The 18,433-nt window shown below is 38.8% G+C and overlaps 1 protein-coding gene across 1 annotated transcript; it reads left to right on the top strand.

Moving 5' to 3' along the window:
• The first annotated feature begins 17,177 nt into the window (after positions 1–17,177).
• On the top strand, positions 17,178–18,110 carry LOC130837395 (olfactory receptor 2Y1-like). Its single transcript, XM_057710298.1, has one exon. The coding sequence runs from the start codon at positions 17,178–17,180 to the stop codon at positions 18,108–18,110; it is 933 nt and encodes a 310-aa protein (XP_057566281.1).
• Positions 18,111–18,433: the final 323 nt, after the last annotated feature.

Below are 18,433 nucleotides of genomic sequence, written 5' to 3'. Positions count from 1 at the left end.
TATCAAAAATAATGTGACCATATGTGCATGGGTTTATCTCTGGTCTTTCTATCATGTTCCACTGATCTATATTTTTGTTTTTTTGCCAGGACCATACTGTCTTGACTATTGTAGCTCTGTAGTATAGTCTGAAGTCAGGGAGCCTGATTCCTCCAGCTCTGTTTTTCTTTCTCAATATTGCTTTGGCTATTTAGGGTCTTTTGTGTTTCCATACAAATTTTAAAATTTCTTGTTCTAGGTCTGTGAAAAATGCAGTTGGTAATTTGATAGGGATTGCATTGAATCTGGAGATTGCTTTGGGTAGCATAGTTATTTTCACAATGTTGATTCTTCCAATTCTAGAACATGGTATATCTCTCTATCTGTTTGTAACATCTTTGATTTCTTTCATCAGTGTTTTATAGTTTTCTACATCCAGATCTTCACCTCCTTAGGTAGGTTTATTCCTAGGTAGGTATTTTATTCTTTTTGTTGCAATGGTAAATGGGAGTGTTTCCTTAATTTCTGTTTCTGATTTTTTATTGTTAGTGTATAGGAATGCAAGAGATTTCTTAGCATTAGTTTTGTGACCTACTACTTTACTAAATTAATTGATTAGTTCTAATAATTTTCTGGTGGCATGTATAGGATTTTCTATGTATAGTATCATGCCATCTGCTAACAGTGACAGTTTTAGTTCTTCTTTTCTAATTTATATTCCTCTTATTTCCTCTTCTTCTCTGGTTGCTGTGGTTAAAACTTCCAAAACTATGTTGAATTATAGTGGTGAGAGTGGGCACCTTGTCTAGTTCCTGTTCTTAGAGGAAATGCTTTCAGGTCTCACCATTGAGAATGAGTTGGCTGTTGGTCTGTCCTATATGGCTTTTATTGTGTTGAGGTAGTTACCTTTTATACCCACATTCTGGAGAGTTTTTATCATAAATAGGTGTTGAATTTTGTCAAATTCTTTTTCTGCATCTATTGAGATTATCATGTAGTTTTTATCCTTCATTTTGTAAATGTGGTTTATCACATTGATTGATTGGTGTATATTGAGGAATCCTTGCATTCCTGGGATAAACTCCACTTGATCATCATGTATGATCCTCTTAATGAGCTGTTGGATTCTGTTTGCTAGTATTTTGTTGAGGATTTTTGTATCTATATTCATCCATGATATTGGCTTGTAATTTTCTTTTTTTGTGACACCTTTGGTTTTGTTATCAGGGTGATGGTCGCCTCATAGAATGAGTTTGGGAGTGTTCCTCCTTCTGCTACATTTTGAAAGAGTTTGAGAAGGATAGGTGTTAGCTCTTCTTGAAATGTTTGATAGAATTTGCCTGTGAAATCATCTGGCCCTGGGGTTTTGTTTGTTGCAAGATTTTTAATCACAGTTTCAATTTCAGTGCTTGTGATTGGTCTGCTCATATTTTCTATTTCTTCCTGGTTCAGTCTTGGAAGATTGTACTTTTCTAAAAACTTATCCATTTATTCTAGGTTGTCCATTTTATTGGCATATAGTTGTTTGTAGTAGTCTTTCATGATCCATTGTGTTTCTATGGTGTCAGTTGTTACTTCTCTTTTTTCATTTCTAATTCTGTTAATTTGCATTTTCTCTCTTTTTTTCCTGATGATTTTGGCTAATGGTTTTTCAAATTTGTGTATCTTCTCAAAGAACCAGCTTTTATTGATCTTTGCTATTGTTTCCTTTATTTCTTTTTCATTTATTTCTGATTTGATCTTTTTAACTTCTTTCCTTGTGCTAACTTTGGATTTTTGTTTTTGTTGTCCTTCTTCTTTCTCTAATTGTTTTAGGTGTAAAGTTAGGTTGCTTATTTGAGATTTTTCTTGTTCTTTTTTTTTTTTTTTTTTTTAGGTAGGATTGTATTGCTATAAAATTCCCTCTTAGAATTGCTTTTGCTGCATCCCATAGGTTGTGGGTCATCGTGTTTTCATTGTCATTTCTTTCTAGGCATTTTTTTTATTTCCTCTCCAGTGATCTTTTGCTTTAATACTGTATTGTATAGCCTCCATGTGTTTGTATTTTTTTTTTATAGTTTTTTTCCTGTAATTGTTATCTAGTTTTATGGTGTTGTGGTTGGAAAAGGTGCTTGATAGAATTTCAATTTTCTTAAATTTACTGAGGCTTAATATGTGACCCAAGATGTGATCTATCCTGCAGAATTTCTGTGTGCACTTGAGGAGAAATTTTGTTCTGCAGTTTTTGATGAAATATCTTATAAATATCAATTAAGTCCATCTTGTCTAATGTATCATTTAAAACTTGTATTTCCTTATTAATTTTCTGTCTGGTTGATTTGTCCATTGGTGTAAGTACAATGATAAATTCCCCCACTCTTATTGTGTTACTGTTGATTTCCCCTTTTATGGTTGTTAGCATTTGCCTTATGTATTGAAGTGCTCTTATTTTTGGTGCATAGATATTTACAATTGTCATATCTTCTTCTTGGATTAAGCCCTTTATCATTATGTACTATCCTTCCTTGTCTCTTGTAATAGTCTTTATTTTAAAGTCTAATTTGTGTGATATGAGTATTGCTATTCCACATTTCCTTTGACTTCCATTTGTGTGGAATATCATTTTCCATCGCATCACTTTGTCTGTATGTGACCCTAGGTCTGAAGTGGGTATCTTGTAGATGGCATATATATGGGTCTTGTTTTTCTATCCATCCAGCCAGTCTCTGTCTTCGTTGGAAAATTTAATCTATTTACATTTACAGTAATTATTGATATGTATATTACTACACATATCTATCTATCATCAATCTATCATCTAGCATCTATCTATCTATCTATCTATCTATCTAATCAATATACATATTCCTATGCATATCCTACCATTTTCTTAATTGTTTTGGGTTTGTTTTTGTAGGTCTTCTCCATCTCTGTGTTTCCTGCCTAGAGAAGTTCCTTTAGCAATTGTTGTAAAGCTGGTTTTGTGGTGCTGAATTCTCTTAACTTGTGCTTTTCTGTAAAGCTTTTCATTTGTCCTTTGAATCTGAATGAGATTCATCCTGGTTAGAGTATTCTTTTTCTGTAGGTTTTCTCCTTTCAACCCTTAAATATATCCTGCCACTCCCGTCTGGCCTGCAGAGTTTCTCCAGAAAGATCAGCTGTTAATCTTATGGGGGGGTCCATTATACATTATTTGTTGCTCTTTTCTCATGCTGCTTTTAATATTTTTTCTTTGTTTTTAATTTTTGTTACTTTGATTAGTATGTGTCTCAGCATGTTTCTCCTTGGGCTTATTCTGCATGGGACTCTCTGCACTTCTTGAACTTGATTGACTATTTCCTTTCCCATGTTGGGGAATTTTTTGACTATAATCTCTTCAAATACTTTTTCATGCCCTTTCTTTCTTTTTTTTTTCCTTCTTCTGGGATGCTATGATTCAAATATTGGTGCACTTAATGTTTTCCCTGAGGCCTCTGAGACTGTCTTCCATTCTTTTTATTCTTTTCTCTTTATTCTGCTCCTTAGCTGTTATTTCCACCATTCTATATACCAGCTCACTTACCTATTCTTCTGCTTCTGTTATTCTGCTGTTGATTCCATGTAGAATATTTTTAATTTTATTTATTGTGTTGTTCATTATTGTTTGTTTGCTCTTTAGTTCTTCTAGGTCCTTGTTAAATGTTTCTTGTATTTTCTATATTTCATTTTTGAATTTTTGGATCATATTTACTATCATTACTCTGAATTCTTTTTCAAGCAATTTACCTATTTCTTCTTCATTTACTTGGTCTTGTGGGTTTTTATCTTGCTCCTTTGCCTGCACGATGTTTCTCTGTTTTCTCATTTTGTCTAATTTACAGTATTTGAGGTCTCCTTTCCCTAGGCTGCTTAGTCATAATTCCTCTTGCTTCTTTTCTCTGCCTGCTGTGGTGGGGTTGATTCAGTGTTTTGAACAGGCTTGCTGATGGGAGGGACTGGTGTCTGAGTTCTGGTGGGTGGATCTGAGTTGTTTCCCTCTGATGAGCAGGGCCATGTCAGGTGGTGTGTTTTGGGGTATCTGTGAACTTAGAATGACTTTAGGTAGTCTGTGTGCTAATGGGTGTGTTTGTGTTCCTGTCTTGATTGTACTTTGGTGTGAGGCATCCAGCACTGGCAGTTGCAGACAATCAGGTGGAGCAGGGTCTTAGACTCTGATAAAGGTCTCCATGAGAGCTCTCTGTGATTAATATTCTCTGTGGCCAGAGATTCTCTAGTGGTCCAGTGTCCTGGACTGAGTCCTCCCACCCCAGAGCCTCAGGCCTGACTTCTGGTTGAGAAATCAAGACCCCACACGTTTCTCATCCCACCAATAAAAGGGATTAAAAAAGACTAATCAAGTCCCAGATTAATGGTAAAAGTTAAATCAAACAAATACTGAAACAAGGAAACACATACACACACGAGGAACAAAAACAGAACCCAATGATACATAAGGAACTAGAACAACCAGACAAAAGAACTCCAGGTGAAATCAATTAAAAAGAAAACTGACAAAAACTCAAAACCAAACAATCAAAACCAAAGCAGACTGCCAACTAAAGACTGATGTGAAGAAACAAAACAATCCAACAAAAATGATTTAAAAAAAAAGAGAGAGAAAGGGGAAAGGAGACAGAGCAACAGAAGAGCAACATAGAAATGGAAATATATTAAAAAAATTAAAAAAGAAGAGAAAAGAAAAAAGAAAAAAGAAAGAAAAAAATGACAAAACCCCAGAGAAATCATGAAAACAGGGACCAAATATAACAAGGGCCAACTAGAAACAAGGACCAAATATAACAAAGAGCAAGAGAGCAAGCAGATAGACTGAAGGTCCCCAAAATGAAATCAAACCTTTAGAATTAGACCTAAGATAAAGACAAAACCTAAAAATGAAAACCAAAGCAGTGTGTCAACTGAAGAATAAAGCAAGGAAACAGAACACATGGATAATAAGGATTAAAAATAAGATAAAATAAAGTAAAATAAAAAGGCATCAAATGCTGAACAACAGAAAAACAAAGCATAAATGGAAATATAAAAAGAAAAAGAAAAAATAAAAATGTATTAAAGAAAAAAGAAGAAAACAAGAATAGGGGAAAATAATTCAGCACAACAGAAAAGCCAACTAGAAATCTGAACATATAAAGAGAATAAAAATAAAAATAAAAGTAAAAAAAAAAGAATAAAAATATGTTATAAAACACTAAGATCCCATAAGACTAAAACAGTAATTAAAAAAAAAAAGCCAGAACCAACAGAAGAATGGATCAAAACAATAGAATTATTAATAACAATTCTGTTTCCTTGGGGAGGTCTCAGCTTTAAGTGTCCTTTTATGTGCCTTGAGCTACAGGCCACCTTCGCCTTCCCAAGAGGCCCTCCTCTGCCTCTGGGTTGGACTCTGGACCTGCTGTCTGTCCTGTGGGGTCCACTTAGGCTTTGATCTGGCCCCATTCCTGTGTGTGCTTGCTCTCAAAGTCTCCAGCTGCTAGAGCCAGAACTTCTTCATTTGTGGGAACATTCATTGTCTACTCAGATATTCCAGAGACAGAGGTTCTACCTAGCTGATAGCGGGGATTTAATCTGCAGCTTGCACAGCTGACGGAAAGATTTTTGATCCTCTTCCTTAGTCCCTCTGTCCCTAGCATTCAGCTTTGGTTTTGTCCCCACGTCTTCATGTGGCCCAAACACAGGAGTCTGGTCCTGAGGCTGCCCTGGAGCTCTGGATCTGCCTCAGAGAGGGCTTCCTTTATTGTTTATCTGTAGTTGCCAGTGTGCAGGGAGAGAGAGGCTACAATAGTGGTTCCTTTCCCTGCATGTGACTTAGCAATAGCAGCTCCCAGTGTGTGGGGAGAGAGAAGATAAAATATGGCTCCTCCCTCTGCATGTGAGTCAGCAGTAGCACCCTGCTTGGATTGCAGGAGCCCCGATGGTGGCACCAATTGCACAGGGAAGCTGGTGGGCATAGATATAAGAGGAATGGCCCTTGTGATGGCCCATCTTGGCCAGACTTTTCTGGTTCTCAGCAGCAGACATGCTAGGGCCAGCCTTGAGGGGGGTTTTCTATTACTTGTCAGCTGGTACTCAACAGCCAGGCCTAGAGGGGGCTTCCTTTATTGTTTGTCATGGGCACCAAGTGAAAGGCTACAATAGTAGCACCTCCCCTGCATGTGACTCAGCAGTAGAGCCCTACTTCCATGGCTGCCCAGTTTTCCCTGGTAGGCATTCCCTGCTGCAGATTTCTTCCCTCCTGTCCCCTCAGTCCACTTCTCTGCAGTGAACAGTGGTTCTCATTCTGGGCCTGTTCTCTGGTCCCCACACTCCAGCTCCCAGACTCCCTGTACTCTTATGAACACACATCTCAGTCTGGGCCATGCCGGGCTGCAGTATGGACCATCTGTATATTTCCTACTTTGTCCCATCTGCCACAGATTGGCCACTTCACTCTCTTCCTACAGCCTCAAATGCCTCCCTTCTGTCCCAATCAATTTTCCCACCGGAGAGGGGGTTTCCCTGTCAAAGAATAGGTTTACCCATCGGAAAAGGGGTTTCCCTGAATTCATAAATGTCTCCTCTGCTTCAGCTCCCCCACCCTGGAGCACAGGTCCCATCCCATTTCCTCTCTCCTCCTTCTCTCTTCTTCTTCTTCTTCTCCTTCTCCTTCTCCTTCTCCTTCTCCTTCTCCTTCTTCCTCTTCCTCTTCCTCTTCTCCTTCTCCTTCTCCTTCTTCTTCTTCTTCTTCTCCTCTCTCCTCCTTCTCCCTTCTTCTTCTTCTTCTTCTTCTTCTTCTTCTTCTTCTTCTTCTTCTTCTTCTTCTTCTTCTTCTTCTTCTTCTTCTTCTTCTTCTTCTTCTTCTTCCTCTTCCTCTTCCTCTTCCTATTCCCCTTCCCCTTCCCCTTCCCCTCCTCCTCCTCCTCCTCCTCCTCCTCCTCCTCCTCCTCCTCCTCCTCCTCCTCCTCCTCCTCCTCCTCCTCCTCCTCCTCCTCCTCCTCCTCCTCCTCCTCCTCCTCCTTCTTCTTCTTCTTCTTCTTCTTCTTCTTCTTCTTCTTCTTCTTTTGTCCTACCCAGTTATGAAGGGATCTTTATAGTCCTTTCTATTGTCCAAGGTCTTCTGCTAGTGTTCAGCTGGTTTTCTATGAGAATTGTTGCCTCTATAGATGTATTCCTGATGCATCTGTGGAGAGAGATGAACTCCATATCCTTCTACCCTGCCACCATCTTAACTCTCAAGGACATCATTTTCTAAAAATTGGCCTCTAGGGCACTCTGGCTTGGTGCAAGACAAATCTCAGCTTGACTCGCTCCTCAGCCCTGCTGCCTCCTCAGCACTAGGCCTATTGGAGGGTATTTGGATCCCTAGTTGCCAGATTTTCTGGACTTTCAGAAAAAGGTGAAAATCCAGATTTTATATGTATTCTACTGATTTTTACATGTTGGCAAAAATTCCAGTAAAAAAATTAATACTATGTTGGCCAAACACCTTTTTAAGTGGCTGCCAGTTTGTGATATGTGTATACCAAGTGAGACCTTTCTTTCCTCTTTCTTTTTTTCTAATTCTACAGAGGAGTGATATTAACAATGTAAAATGGTTATCATTTCCAGGTTTTCAAAGTGTATGGTTAACATCTTTATTTTCATTAAAATATTTTATTTGATTTTCCTTGATAATTACAGGAAGCAAAATGTTCACACAAAACTCCTATACAGATGTTTTATAACAGTATTACTCATAATGACCAAATGTCCCAAAAACAACCCAACTGTCCATCAACAGATGAATAGGTAGACAAAATGTGGTATATCTATACAGTGGAAAGTTATTCAGCCATAAAAGAGAATAAAATGCTGATACATGCTACTACAAAGACAAATGAATTCATTCTATGAAGGGGAAGAAGCTAGACACAGAAAAGATCTGTGGACTTCTGTACAGTCATTTTCTGCATTTGTTTCAGGCAAAGAGAAGGCAGGGAATAAGTGTTTGTATTACAGTAATACAGCTACTACAACTAACACAATTACTAACTACCATTGAATGAATATCTACCATAGGCCAATGCACTTTACATACATTGCATCATTAATACACAAATAGTGCTACAGGGTAGGTTATATTAACAACATCTTACTCATGGAGAAACTGAAGTTTAAGTGTGTTAAGAAAACTTTTTAAAAATTAATTTTTCAAACTTTATTGAGGTATAGTTGGCATAGAACAATGTGTGAGTTTAAGGTGTACAATGTGATGATTTGATATACGTATATATTTCAAAATGACTACCACAATAGGGTTAGTTAACACATCCATCAGCATTTTTGTATGTGTGGTGAGAACTTTTAATATCTACTCTCTTAGCAACTTTCAAGTTATAATATAACATTGTTAACTCTAGTACCATGCTGTACATTATATCTCAGAACTTAATTCATCCTATAACTAGAAATTTGTATTCTTTGACCATATTCACCCATTTATGCCACCCTCACCTGGTAATCACCATTCTACTCTCTGTAAGAAAGCTTTTCAAGATCCCAAAATTAGTCATGGCAGAGCAATTTTCTCTACATTATGTTATGATGCCTTAAGTGGATACAAATAATTTTCATTGTTGAATTTCCTATTTCCCACAGTATCTGGAACAGGGTTAACTGCTAATTTTTTGAATGAATTAATAAATGAGTGCATTTTCTTTTAAAATTTGGTGTATTAAAACTGAGTATAAGAAGCTAAATACTAATACATTAAATATTGTCTATGAGAGAGAAATATAAAACATTAAACTTGCCATTAAATAAATTAATATTTAATTGGATAGATGATATGCATAAATGAGAACATGTGAACATTCTTTGAGGAGTCCAGGAAAGGAGGAGATCTGGGGTGTGTGGTGAACACAGTAAACTTAAAGTGAGACATGGAACTTGGCCTGACTGGTGAGGGGCAGGTAGGACTTGGGTCAAAGTTGGGGAAGTATGAGGGATCTTAGGCTATAGAGTAGTATGAGTCAAATGAGAAGGTATAATCTGAGGACACTGAGTAGATCAGTTTTGTTGGGGAACAGTAAGAGAGATAGAGGGAATTGAGGGCAGATCCTACAGCACCAGTCAGTTGATTATAATTGCCACATTGGGAATTATAAGTCTCCAAATTCTCACCTAATAATAGTTCTCCCTTCATTACTCTAAGGAAACCTTGGTAGTGTCCATGGGGCAGAACTGGTACACTCAGCCTTGGGATCAGAAGATGGTTTGATAATACACCAGCTCCCTCCTGTTATGAGTCGGTTAGGGTGGGCAAGTGGAGTGCAGTGGAAGGATGTTCCCAACTTCTGGGGTATGTGCCCTGCTCAGGGAGGAAACTATATGCAATCACATGTTCTCCAGGAAAGGAGCTCTGATCTGAGTTCTCCATCCCACAGATGAAGTTGGGACCAAAGTGGAACATCTCTTCCTCAGTTGTCTCTAGTTGCCACCAGTCTCAAATCACCTTGGAATCCAAAGAATTGAGGGAAATAAATGCAGTGGTTGTCTTTCCTGGAGCTCTGGGTGAGTACCAACTAAGTGAGCTACTCTGGCTTTCTAGTCAAAATTCAGATGACTCTAGAAATATTCCATTAGTCAATTAGTACTGAGTTCCATTATGTTGGGTCCTGGGTTTGAGGATATAGAGATATTAAATTCATGAAAAACTTATTTTGTCACTGATAGAGTCTTTCTTTCTCTACCTACTGACCCACTACACACAGCATGTAAAATAGAACCCGCATTTCTTATAAATGCATAAACTTAGGGAAATCACTGAACAAGTGTAAGACTTTCAATTTTTTTTTATAAAGTGTGAGAGTTGGCTTAAAATAATTTTGAAGTCCCTTCTAACACTCAAATCCTATGATATCAATGGCTTTAATATGCCAGGAGACAAAGCATAGAGGCATGGTTAGAGTCATACAAGATAAATCAAGGAAGACTTCTTGGAGGAGTAGACAACAAGGGAATCCCTACTATTTGCAGACAATGTTCTCTGTGGGGAGTGAGAGTTGAAATAAGCAATTTGTTAATTCAACCTTTGAATATCAGTTAAGCAGACTGGACTCTGTGGTTTTCTGATCTTATAATAGAAAATATTGGTTGGTTATTATTGAGTATTTAATAGAAGAGTCTTGAAGACACTCTACAGGCTTGTGGGATGGGATTGTATAGTATGTGTGAGAGTAGTGGAGTCAGGATGAGATAATTGTTGAGTCTGTAGAAGAAGAGACTGTGCGGGGGAGAATGGGTAGAAGGATGTTTTGGTATTTAGCAAAGTTTGATAGTTTAATCTTCCAAAACTGAATAAGAGAGCTACACATGCAGGCATAATAGGAAGAAATGAAATTAGATTAGATTCAAATTTAAGGATGGATATTCTAACAATGAAGGTGATTAGGAAGTAGTTTATGGGATTTTTTTTTTTTTTTTTTTTTTGCCTAGAGTAGAAGATTAAATTTTCTGGTTTGAATTTGGCTCCATTATAGTCAGACAACACTGTTAAATTAGTGTACTAGCATGAAGGGTATATTAGTGTTGAAAAAAAAAAAACTTTAAACATGATTTCTGTTCTCAAGAAGTTTGTTATTTATAGAGATAATGCACACTTCATTTTTTTTTCAATTTTTCTTTCTATGGAGCCACAATCTGTCCTCTTGTAAGTTCCACCAGTTGGTTCTAGGTTTGCCTTTAGAGGAGTGCAAAGCAAGTTCAGTACCTCTTCCATACAATAGATCTTTGAACACGGGTACAAGCTATCATGCTTGTCTTTAAGTGTACTCTTTTCTTATCTAAAACCACAACTAAAAGTATCAATTTCTCATACAGTGTGTTTTGGATTCTACGTACTTTGTCAAGGTTTTGATCCCAGTCTGCTGCCAGGAAATTGCAAAATGCTCAAAATTCTATCTGACCAATGCAGAGTGGGTACTGTACTTTTAGTTAAATGTCAAGTTGTAGAGGGGGCATTTGTGAACACCTAGAGATGGATGGGATGAGTAAAACACCCGTTGTTAGGAACTAGTTAAATCAGCCTAACATAATTTTTTTTTTCTCTTACTGGAAAGAGAGATTTGGGAAATATGAAAGGAAATGGATATTTTGAAGCTATCACCTTCACTTGAGGAACACAGAATCCAGAAACGTTTGCGCATTATGATTGTCTCTTCAATGCTTGGAGGATTGTCGGTTGGAAGGAGGTTCATGTTTGTTCTGCGCACTCTCCAGCGAGACTTTCCCCACCCTCCTCAACTGCACATGCTGGGACTTCCTGAGTGAAGGGTCTGTGCTGCCCAGTCCATGAGCAAGTTTGACCAGAGCAGGGCTTGCCTTACGGTCAAGCCCACCTGGGTTTTGAGATGCAAGACTAGGAGTAATGTGTGGGATCTACCAGAGGCCCAACGTTAGGTCAGTGTGAGGAGTAGCTCATAACTGTTATTGAAAGATGTAAAGGACTCCCAGGGAGTTTGTGAGAAGAATTTTTTTTTTTTCATTATTACCAAGCAGATATGGGCATGAGGCATACCCCAGTCACTGAGACCAGAGGAAGCACGGAGAAGTGAAGCTCTGTGAGGGATGGGAAGGTTTAACTGCAACACTTCTTTCCTGAATGGTACATATGTGGCCACTGTGTGATGGGCTGTGCTGGATACTGGGGGTCACCAGTATCAGCCTAATGAGAGGTTTAATGTGACACTTGAGATGACAGGTGTGCTGTGGTTCTGGGAGACCAGCCCATTCTCAGCAGGATTCTGTTAGGAAGCAGAAAATATCCCCCAAGGAAGGCCACTCACAAGAGGTCAGGCAGGTGTCAAGGTCACAGTTGGTCAGAGGAGGGTCAAAAGGATGAAGCAGGGATATGAAAACTTTGATCTAGAGGCTATGTGAATATTGGTTCTTTCCCTTGACACATAAGACTCCAGATAAAAGGTACCAGATCCCAAGGAAGCAGAACTACTTTCACATCCCACTTTCTAAATAAGAGTGAAACTGCAGTAAGACTTAAGGCTTTTTTAAGTACCTGTTAAATATGGTGCACGTGAGTGACTGCAGGCATCAGGGACTTAATTATTGAGGACTTATGTGCTTATCATTGCTCTAGATACTAAAACTAATTGTGAACAGGAGAGACACAGCTCTGCTCTCTGTAAGCTCTAGTGTGATAGGATAAAGGAATAATTAAATCAGAAACTGAAGTTGAATGTGGTAAATTGTATATGAGAAGTTACAATGCACTACAGGGTCATATAGCAAGGGGCTTAGCTAAGACAGGAGGAATTGAAGAACAGCTTTTAGAGGAGCATTTCTCAACCTTGGAATGGTTGACATTTCTGGGCCAGATAATTCGTGTGTGTGTGTGTGTGTGTGTGTGTGTGTGTGTGTGTTGGTGATGTCCTGTGCACTGTAGGTTGTTTAACAGCATCTCTGGTCTCAACCCACCGGATGCCAGTTGTATCAAACAAAAATGTCCCTTGAGGGGTAAAATCGCCCTGGTTGGGAACTGCTGTCTTAGAGGAAGTGAGATCTAAGCTGTGCTCTGAATCCAACGTGAGGGTGTAGAGGCTGATGACTAGTTTTCTAGTTTGGCAAACCATGTAGCTTGGTAGTGCCCTTCCTTGAGATGGGGCACACAGGATAAGAACCAGTTTCGTAGTGGGAAGATGTTGAGTTCAGCATGAGACATGCTGAGTTCCAAGTGCTTAGGGGACATCCAAGTGGAGAGGACCAGCAAGAAGATGGATTAAAGCAGTCTGAAGTTCAAAAGAGAGATTGGGGGGTGGAGAGATATACTTGGGTATTATTACCATTGATGCAAGCCCTGGAGTGCATGGCATTTTCCAGGAAGTGTCTGCAGAGTGGTAAAAGAAGAGGATCTGGGGTAGAACTCTGAGGTGGAAACCAAACATGTAATAAATGCACAGAAAAATAGGATTACACCAAAGAGACTAAGGAACAGGCAGAGAAGTAGGAAGACATCCAGGAAAGGGAGGGTGAAATTTTCATATAGGAGACAGTAGTCAGTGCATACAATGCTGAGGAAAATATAAGAACTGACAATGTCTCTGGATTTTCCCATAAAGAGTTGTGAAGATAAAACCCTTATTGCAGTGGGTTGAAGAATGAATGGGAGGGAGATAGCTGAAACATTGAACACAGACAATTCTTTTAATAAACTAATCTATAAAGGGGGAAGAAAGAAGGCAGTAACTAGAAGGGGACATAGGGTGAAAGGAGGTTTTTTTAATTGGAGAGGCTTGATCAGATGTCACTTCTGTTGGGAATGACAGCAGAGAGGGAGATGTTACTGGTGCATTAGAAAGGCTGCAGATTTTTAGTAGCATTGAGTTGAGTCCTTGAATGACTCTTTTCAATAGAATTTATTAACCTGAGTTTAGTCATGGAGACTATAGAGAATTGCATTCTCCCAGAATTGGGTGCATGGGTCAAAGTGATAATAAGTTAAGGATATTAGTAAGAAAATAGTTGACATGGTGTATCAAGAAATCCAATATACATAAACGTGGAAGTAAGGTGCTGATAGATGGGGGGCGGGGAATAAAGGAGCAAAAGACTATGGATGAGGAAATGAGGCAGGGCCTTCACACTAAAAAAGTTCTGGGTCTGAGAAGCTGTGGCAGTCGTGCATTAAATGGTGCAAGGGAGTGTGTGGAAATGACCTTTAGGTTTCCTACAAGCTAGAGAGGCCAAAGTGTAGACTAGATTTTTACCTAGTCTGAGCTTGCATTTGGTAAAATTCTGCAATCAATTGGACACTGTTGTCTTGCATTGTTTTTGGTTAGTATACCCCTAGGTCATCTTTGTCTTCTACTTTTTTAGTGAATGGCTGTCAAGTTTAATCTCCTCCATTCTACATTTGCCCAACTGAGGTTGTGAAGCTAAGCTCAGTGTTATCTTATTATCTTATCTATTGGTTTAGGGCTCCTTGTTTCCTCATTACAAGATCCCTTTGGATTATATTCTATCATACATCATATTGATTATATTTTAAAACTTTTGTTCAATTGTAAATATATTTATCTCTATGGCATCATAGAAATCCTTGAAAAAAATACAGAGCAGAAATGGTTAAAAACCTTTGCCACTAAATGATGGCAAAACAGGAATGGTTAAACCTTTGCCACATTGGAGATGTGTTCTTTCTTTCCTGTTGCACAGGAAACAAATATTTCTGGAACATTTATGTGTACCAGGCATGGTGCCAGCTTTGGGAATGCATTCATTGATTCCTTGAACAACATTTGTTGAAAGCCTTTTATTCACTAGCAACTGCACTGAGAGATGGAGACAAAATGGTGAACAAAAGCAGACCAAATTTCATGAAACTTAAGATTAGTGGTTGAGAATGATGTGTTAAAAATGTGTATGGCATATTCTTTGCAGCTCATAGAATGTATCATACCATTTAATACCAATTGAAATCCTGTGACATAAAGTTATTTTCTCTAATTTAAAACTAAGTAGACTGAGACTCACAGAAGTGAAATTTCCAGATAGATGGCGTAGCTGGTCAGTGGTAGAGTTGCTCTGTAAGAACCTGACAATGGACGTGCAAGTCTATTGCCCTCTACTGTGGTGACTATTTGAAAAACAGCTTTGATCAGTAAAAGCTATGTAGAGTATTCTAAGGAATTTGGATATTCCCCTGAGAGTAAAGGGGAGCAGGATTAACGAAAACTGAGCAGTGAAGAGATGTGATCTATTCGTAATTAAAGAAGGTCATTCTGAGTAGACTTATAAATAGTCTCTAAAGGAGAAGACAGTTTTGGAACATTACAGAAATATTGAGCCATCAATCAAGTCACTGAAAGTGAAGATGAAAAAGAGGAAGATGTAAAAGATATTTAGGTTACAGATTCAATAGGACATATTGAACAATCAATTTTAGAACGAGAGAGAGAGAGAGAGCTAACTCTAAAGTTTTGTTTTGGAAAGAGGATAACACTGAGTAAGGGAATGCAGAAACATATTTGGGGGAAAGATATGAGATTTGAACATGTTGTACTTGAGGTGCCTCTGGATCCTCTGAGTAGAGATGTCCAGCAGGGAGAGACATATTTGATTTTGCAGTTCTGAAAAACAACCTTGGCTCAAAGTCAATATTTGAGGTCATCAGTGGTAGCTGAAACCACGTGTGGGATAACTCAGAAAGATTGTTCAGGGTGAGAAGAGAGTCAGGTAAAGTTTCCAGGGAAAGATAATATTTAAGCCCTTATTGAAAGAAGAGGCACCATCAAAAGGAGAATAAATTTGAGTTGACAAGGAGGTCAGAAGAAAATAAGGAGAGAGTGTATTCATGGAAACCAGTGGAGGAAGAGTTTACAAAAGGGAATATGGTCAACAGTGAATAGGAAGACAGAATTCTGTACCTTACCCTCATTGTCATATTTTGACCAATTAAATATTTTATTTATATTCATATTAGCTACTAAATATAAAAAAAGGTTAAATAAATTATATAAAATTAAAAAAAAGGAAAATACCTTTGTTGTGTTGGTTAAGCTATATGTGGTTTAACCTATCATTATTAATTCACATTTTTTCCATATTTTCTGCATCCAAATACCTGCTGGAATCATTGATCCAGCATTGATCCATTGATAATGATCTTTCAGTTCAGTAAACTTAACAAGAAAAAAAATGAGTTCATTTGGCAAAAATTGTTTACATTGAGCATATGCTAGGCTACCGTTGATCACCAGTTTCTTTTTTTGCATTCTGACATATTTTTTATAATCCTCTTTAGATTTTTACCACACAAAATAAACTCTAAAGGGGAACAACTTTTTATACATATCCCACCTTCATTTGTCAAAGTATATCAGTAATATGCAGGGTTTTTAGAGGAAATAAATTTTCATGAGATTGAAGGGTAAGTCATATGTTTTGCTTAACAAAATGTATTTAACACTTACTACATGTCAGGAATAAAAAGCAACATTCACTTAGCACCTCTGGTATCCTATAAAGAAAGAAAATAATATTTATTATTTATTTATTTATTTATTTATTTATTTACTTATTGGCTGCATTGTGTTTTCATTGCTGCACACGGGCTTTCTCTATTGTGGCGAGCGGGGCTACTCTTCATTGGGGTGTCTTCTCTTGTTGTGGAGCACAGGCTCTAGGTGCATGGGCTTCAGTAGTTGCGGCACACAGGCTTAATAGTTGTGGCACATGGGCTTAGTTGCTCTACAGCATGTAGGATCTTCCTGGAGCAGGGCTCGAACCTACGTCCCCTGCATCGGCAGGTGGATTCTTAACCACTGCGCCACCTTGAAAGTCCCAATATTTATTTTTATATTCAGTATGTTCTCTGTTACTGAAGACCTCACAACTTGGAGGGGCAAAGACAAGCAAAAATAATTTCAGTGAGTGTAACAAGTGCTGTAGAGCAATTATACAGAGAATTGTGCTATAAGGGAGGGAACAACTCTCTGGGGAGTTGAGGGATGGATTTATCAGTTGGAAAAGAAGAGGGCAGGTATTCTAGGTATCATAACTCATCATAAGGAGCATATTTGTTGCTATTTTTTTTCCCCCAAAGGGATTGGTTTACACTTTTCTTGGTTCCTTTCAACAGATGACAGCTGGTCATGAGCAGGGCTTCCAGGACTGGTGCACTGAGCATATTTATGGAGCAGAAGGAAGCAAGTGAGAAGATATCAAACTTGTGATTTAAGCCTGATTTAGCCATGATTCTAACTTACAGTAACAGGCCACCTAATAGACCAAGAAAAGGAGTAAGAAGAACAACATAGAATACTCATACTACATTTTTACATCTTAGAATCTCAAGAGCAGTTTCCACATCACTGCATTTTGTCCTAACCTCAATACTGTGAGGGAGGTGGTAGATTGTCTCTACTTTCAGACAAGGAAACATCAGATCCCAAGGATTGAGTGGCCTGGCTGAAGTCACAGAACAAGGAGAGAGCAGGACTGGAGTTCAAATGAAGGCCACATCATTCCTAATCTAGTGATCTTCATTCTAAAAATAGGAGAAGACTGGATGGAAAGGAGCTGAATAGCAAAATAGATAACACAATGCATGAGCTAGGATTATTTAGGGAAAATTGTGAAATAATTTTTAAATTCTTGTTCTTCGTAAGAGGCATTAAATTGTCTCCTGCTATTTGAACAGGCAAAACGCTATGGGAAGTTTCAATACCAGTTTTGGAGAAGGCTTCATTTTATTGGGCTTCTCAGACTGGCCTCAACTGGAACCCATCCTTTTTGTGTTTATTTCAATTTTCTACTCAATTACTCTCTTTGGCAACACCGCCATCATCACTCTTTCCCTCCTGGAACCTCAGTTGCACATGCCCATGTACTTCTTTCTCTGTCACCTCTCTTTCCTAGACCTTTGCTATACCACCAGCACTGTGCCCCAGCTTCTGATCAACCTTCATGGACCTGACCGGACCATCACCTATGGAGGGTGTGTGGTCCAGCTCTTTAGTTCCCTTGCCCTGGGCTCCACTGAGGGTGTGCTCCTTGTTGTGATGGCCTTTGACCACTATGCTGCTGTCTGTCATCCACTCCACTACACAGCCATTATGCACCCCCACCTCTGCCAGACACTGGCTATCGCCTCCTGGGTGGGAGGCTTCATGAACTCTCTGATTCAGGCAGGCCTCATGATGGCCATGCCTCTCTGTGGCCTCCGTCTCCTGAATCACTTCTTTTGTGAAATGCCTGTACTCCTGAAGCTGGCTTGTGAGGACACAGAAGGAATAGAGGCCAAGATGTTTGTAGCTCGAGCCATAATCTTGGTTGTTCCTGTAGCACTAACTCTAGGCTCCTATGTGTACATTGTTCAGGTGGTGCTGAGGGTCAGGTCAATGGCTGGGAGAAGAAAGGCTTTTGAGACTTGTGGGTCACATCTCTTGGTGGTTTCCCTTTTTTATGGCTCAGCCATGTATACATACCTCCAACCCAAGCACAGTTATTCTGATAGTGAGGGAAAGTTTGTGGCCCCTTTTTACACCATAATTACCCCCATGCTCAATCCTATAATTTACACCTTAAGGAACAAGGCTGTGAAGGGGGCTGTGAGGAAGGTACTAAGGAGAGGCAGGTACTAAGGAGAGGCAGATACTCAGGGTAGGAGAGAAAAGGAGGACCAATACAATCATCTGTCATAGCTCTCAGATCATGGAGCCCATCCTGATCCCTGAAGGACAGTTGGTAAATAGAAAATAGTCCTCTATAGGCCAGGGTTTTACTGCCTTCCTTACTTGACAGTTGGAAGTGGAGATTTCTTAGGACTCTTCCTAGTTTGGTGTCTATTATTTTTGTGCAGAAGGGAGTAAGTGTTGATTTGTATCAGAATTTTCCAAAGGGATGATGTTGGGAAAAAGGTGTACCGTGGCCACTTGTGGAGAATGGGGTTGGGTTCTCACCAAGT

Source organism: Hippopotamus amphibius, chromosome 15 (genome assembly GCF_030028045.1).
Source record: "Hippopotamus amphibius kiboko isolate mHipAmp2 chromosome 15, mHipAmp2.hap2, whole genome shotgun sequence".
Classification (NCBI taxonomy): domain Eukaryota; kingdom Metazoa; phylum Chordata; class Mammalia; order Artiodactyla; family Hippopotamidae; genus Hippopotamus; species Hippopotamus amphibius.
Note: the sequence above shows the minus strand (reverse complement) of the source record. Positions and strands in the feature narration are given on the sequence as shown.

What these genes read in the sequence shown, in the direction of transcription:
- LOC130837395 (XM_057710298.1), top strand. Translation starts at nt 17,178, where the DNA reads ATGGGAAGTTTCAATACCAGTTTTGGAGAAGGCTTCATTTTATTGGGC.